Below are 5049 nucleotides of genomic sequence, written 5' to 3'. Positions count from 1 at the left end.
GGGGCTTCTGGGCGGTTGGTGGCGCGGGCGCCTTTGCTCTCACTGGAGCCGGCGGGCCACCGGCAGGCCCTGCCTCCTCGCCTTGCGCCCCGCCCCCTGCCGGGGTCACGGGACGGCTCCATCCCGGCTTCTCTCTCCCCTTGTGCGGCTGTTGCGGGCGGTTCCGCCGGACCATGGCTGACGTGAGTCCCTGCTCTCCTGTCCTCCTTCCTCCCGGCTGCCTGTTCGCTCGCTGGGTACCCTCTCCCCAAACGCCTCCCGGCAGCGGCTTGGGGGTCGGGTGGTGGGGCCCACCGTATAGTGGAGGGGCTGGTGCTGTGTCGGGCCTCGGCTTTTCCCTTCCTTTCACGCCTCTCCCGTTTCTCGTTTCCCCTCAGCAGCGTCAGGACAAGGCCGCGCTGATAAGCGAGACGAGACGGCGTTTCGAGGCGGAGTACCTGCCAGGTGAGCGGGTGGTGGGGCCCGGGATGGGCTGGGAGCAGTGGGCCTGGCTCTGTGGATGTGGTCTCTGGGGCTTGCCTGGTGTCGCTTTTCACCCGTGGGCTTCATGTATCCCTGCTTTCCCATGCCAGTGGATGTTCTTGCCTTTTCTTCGTTCAAATAGCTGGAGCTACCGGGTGGGGATGATGTGCAAAGCAGGAGCTTTCCTGTGTTGGCTCTTGGTGCTTTCTTCTGGGTCCCTCTCTTGGGCAATGAAATGTGTTGGGACAAAGGTTTGTGTCCTTTTGGCTCCTGGTGATGTTTGGTTAGCTGTGGTGTGTGGGTCACTGCTGTGCTTGGTGCTTTTCAGACATAAAACATAGAAGGAAAAAAAAAAATATATAATTCAGACCTTAACCAGTTTGTCAAAGAAAGAGTTGTTTCTCTAGAGTAACTTGCAATTTAAATTCTTGTTGTCCTTAATTGCTTCGAGTCCAACTCAGTTCTTAAGTACAGGTGCTTTTAAACTTTTAAATGAAGATCAGGTGGTGCTGGAGATGCCAGGGGGGAAGGGAATACCAGGGAAAGCCTAGAGGGCTTTGCTTTGATTTCAAGGTTTATTTGCATTGTTTATGGTAGAAGAATATATAGTAGTTGGAGTATGCTAATAATTGCAGTAAGCAGGGCGTTTTATTATGACTATCTGAAGGCCTTCTATTAAAAACATGCTTTTATCCAATTTTTAATGCAGATACACTAAGAGTCCGGTAGTAGAAGACGCATGCATCTCCTTTAATATAAATCTTAATCCTTAAAACACATGCATTGCTTTGATGTTCCTGATCAGAATTACTCAGAATTACTGAGGTTACCTAGTTATGGCTTCTATTTAAGGGCTGCACACTTCTATGACTTCTTTGTCATTTGCTACAGCACTCTTCTTGAAAACCTGGAGGGTCTTGAGGGTGGTACAACTTTGTTTCATATGGTTGCCTGGCTAACTTGCATACAGGAAGTTACATTTGCGTTGGTTAGAAATGACCTGTATTTCTGGCAAGACCACAGAATTACTGGAATAGTGTCTTCAAAAAGAGAGAGCTTATATTGCTTTGATATTCCTGTGTGAATAAAAATGCCTTTGGCAGTCTTAAAGCTCAGACTCAGTAGAGTGGAGGATCTTAAATTATAAATTATTTTGCCTGTTAATGTTTTTTGTATATTTTGCTGTAATAGGCGATTCACCTTGCTCTTTATTCTGTTATCCCACAGTCATAAAAAAATTACCTCAAAAAGCCTAGAATTGGTTTGGGACAGTTTCTGCTTAAAGGGTTTATTACCTTGAACTGTTCCTTATGGTCTTGGAATTGCACAGGTTTATCTAGTTGTAATGAAACCTGCTGGTTGTTACAGCCATTAAAATAACTGAATACTGTTACAAGGTAAGCTGTAATCCTATTTGCAGTATTTTGAACCCATTTGCTCACTAAGCCCATTTTTGGGTCATGGTTTAGGGCTCTTAGCCCTTTTGGGAAAATAGGATTAGGATTTTTTTTTTTTTGCATTTACATTTTTAAGTCCCTCCCTCAAATTTAGGAATGCCACAAGCAAATTAATGTTGTCATGCCCACTTCAAGTGTGAAAAACATAGGGTTTTAGTTTTATTGTGGTCCTTCAGTCTTTATATGTTCTAAAATGGATTCTTCTATGTTTCTCTTAATTGAAAAGAGATATGGAGGTATATGTGACTTTCTGTGTTGTAAAAGTACAAATGATTGCTTCATATCCAGCAATTTTAGTGTGCTGTCAAAACTAAGGGTACTGTGAAGACACACTCAGAAACTGATAATTTCTGTAAAGCTTAGTGTGGCCACAGGATTGTGGGCCTCTACAGAATTAACCTGATCACATTTAGAGATGAGCTGCAAGTGGTAAAATTTGAGTAAAATTTTCAGGCAGTTTTGTTTCTGGGGGATGCAGCTGCCACTGTTTTATTTTCCCTCTGAGGAAAACAGTGATCCTGATTATTTTTGAAACTTGGTTTTGCGTTATGAAGAGATTCTTACATGTTATGGAACTCAGTTACATGCTTTCACCCCAAAGCAATAGCAGTTGTTAATGCTCACAAATGCTGTGATGGTCTTACAGTGACTTTTGCTTTGTTGTGCAATGAAAAATTAAAGGGCCTTTGGAATTCTGATTTTTGGTTAAAATTATGTATTGGCAGGATACATTTTTTTAGATTAAAGTAGAAAATACACAAATATATTAATTTATAACTGATTCATTAAAAAATAGTATGAACTGGGACAACTAATAGATGTTGGAATATTTCACATAGAAGTTACAACCAAGTAATGTGCTACATTCTTGACATTTTTTTCAAGTTATGATGGGAAGAGTTTTGTTAAGTGATTGAAATGACCAGAAATCTGTTTTCTGAATTATATGAAAAATCAAATAATAGTTTCAATAGTCAGATACAGTTTGGAACATGTCAGAGAACCTTACTGACTCATTTCCCCAAAGTTTGCATGAGAACTTTCTTGCTGAAGTTGAGCAAAGGTGGCCATTGAGAGGTTCTGGAAGGAAAGCTGGGCCACTGTGAGATCTTATCTGCAAAGCAGTGTTTAATGTCAACTGAGGTCTTGTGGTGGTGGTTTTGTTTCTCTTCAGTAAATTTTCTGTATGTATTTGAGAGATAACTTAAGCTTTTATGAGGAATGTATATGCCTAGTAATTAAAACCCTTGCATTTCAGTATGGGAACCATGCCTTTTAAAAGTTCTTGGTAGTCCGCTAGTCTAATGAATGGTGTCTAATGTGGTAGGAGGACAGCGCTTCTTGTCTTTGCAGTTTGAGGCCTAATTTCTGTTTTGTCTGTTTGGGTTCTTTGTGAGAGTTGGTGATGTAAATGATTTGGGTGGTGACAGGAACAATGAAAACAAAAGACTATTTTCTAGTACTGACTGGTACTAACAATGCTTTCTAGAAAACAGTCTTGTCTCTCTTCTCAGTTCATTTTCATTCCTTAGAGGATTTCCAAAATTAGCTTTTTCTCGGCTATTACTCTCCATTTTAAGTTACTGTGGAAATTATTTATAATCATATCTTGGTAGATGTTTTTCCATTCAACAAATCTTTTCCATACTTTCTTTTACATATTTAGCATTTCTTGTTGCCTGTATTCCCTGCCCCTCTCCATTTCCACACTCCTTCTTTCTCCTTTACCCAAAACTTAATTTTCAGAAAAAGACTTTACAAGAAAGGTTTCACACTCTAGTTTAAAAGATTGAAGAAAGTCATGGTGAAGTTTAAGCCAGTAGCAAAATGTGTTTTGTTAATCATATTGACCAGTTGCAAATACAATTTTAGGTATATGGAGCATCCTCAAAAAAAACATAGTGATATGACTATTTTAGAAAAGTTTTAAGCTAATGTTTTGAATACCTGCTTATGTCTGTTTATGCTCTGAAAAATCTATTTTTCCCCCAATTCTTGGCTTTCAGGCTGAGAAATGGTGGAAGCATCAGACAGGAAACATGGATAGCTTTCTATAAAAACATAGTTTTTTATCCTATGTGATATTGATGCTTGAGCTTTCTATTGAAAATAGTTTTTATTGTCATTGAGAGTGCTCAGTTTTGTGAAAAAAGTTTACCTTCTGAAGGTGGATATTTCATTTGTTTATTGCTGCTTGATTTTGTCGACATAACTCCTTATTGGGCAGAAATGGTTTTGTTTTCTTCATCCTTGTCCATGTATGGCTACTGACCTTCTGAAATTGTTTTCAGTCTTGCAGATTTCCTCATCCAACAATTGAAGGCACATACCTAAGCAGCTGTAGTCCTTAGCTTAACATACTAGGCATCAGCAGACAGTTAAAATGAGTTTCCCCTTTCTAGACAAGGTCAGAGGAATAATTGACTGTTTCTGATCAGAGACTTCTTGGCTGAAATAGCTTAAGGCAGTAGTTAAATTGAGAGGCTTTGTGTAATGGAATACTTGGCATATACTTTAAGTTGTGTTTTCAGATTATTTTTTTTTATTTTTGATGTTGTGGGGGTTTTTTTGGTTTTGTTTTTCTCCCTATTTAAAGGCATGTAGTTGCTATCCCTACTTAGTTTTGTGTACGACTTGTTCTGTAACATCTCTTTTTCTAGATAAGAGCTCTTCCTGAAGGAAGGAGTCATTCTTACAGGTTGTAGATACTCAACTTCTCTGTATTCTTTTAGTGTTAGCTGTGCTGCCTGTTTTCTAGTCCTGTTGTCTGTCTTCTACATTTTTGTTGAATGTTCTCCAATTTCTATTATTTTTCCTAAACCATGAATGCCAGAAGGAAACAGAACAGTGCAGCAGTGGTCTCCTGGTAATGTGGATGTCACTGACAAAAAATGCAAAGAGACTTTACAATTTGTGTATCAAAGAGTTTTATGAGTTCTGCAGTGAAATTTGTGTTCCTTTAGTTTTGCATGATTCTGGAGTTCTGTTCAGAGCTGTTATCTTGTGTTATACAGGGTCCTACATTTTGAAAGACAGTCATTAAGTCAGTGTTTCACCATAAGTTTCTCAGCTTGATAAAGACAACTATTAACAGGTCAGTGAGGAGTTCTGTTCTTTCTATGACCACATT

The 5049-nt window shown here is 39.7% G+C and overlaps 1 protein-coding gene across 4 annotated transcripts in view; it reads left to right on the top strand.

The window, feature by feature from the left end:
• Positions 1-6: 6 nt before the first annotated feature.
• The window catches only part of MOSPD2 (motile sperm domain containing 2), a 33535-nt gene continuing 28492 nt past the window's right edge, over positions 7-5049 (top strand). The window contains exons 1-2 of one of the 4 annotated variants that reach the window (XM_071812828.1): positions 7-182; positions 381-444. In XM_071812828.1, the coding sequence (XP_071668929.1) occupies positions 174-182; positions 381-444 (73 nt within the window). In that variant the 5' untranslated portion in view covers positions 7-173. Of the gene's footprint in view, positions 183-377; positions 445-5049 lie in introns of all 4 variants that reach the window. The other 3 variants (XM_071812823.1, XM_065859300.2, XM_065859292.2) reach the window with 3 other exon arrangements.

This window comes from Patagioenas fasciata, chromosome 1 (assembly GCF_037038585.1).
Source record: "Patagioenas fasciata isolate bPatFas1 chromosome 1, bPatFas1.hap1, whole genome shotgun sequence".
Lineage (NCBI taxonomy): Eukaryota > Metazoa > Chordata > Aves > Columbiformes > Columbidae > Patagioenas > Patagioenas fasciata.
This window is presented reverse-complemented; position numbering and strand designations above follow the sequence as displayed.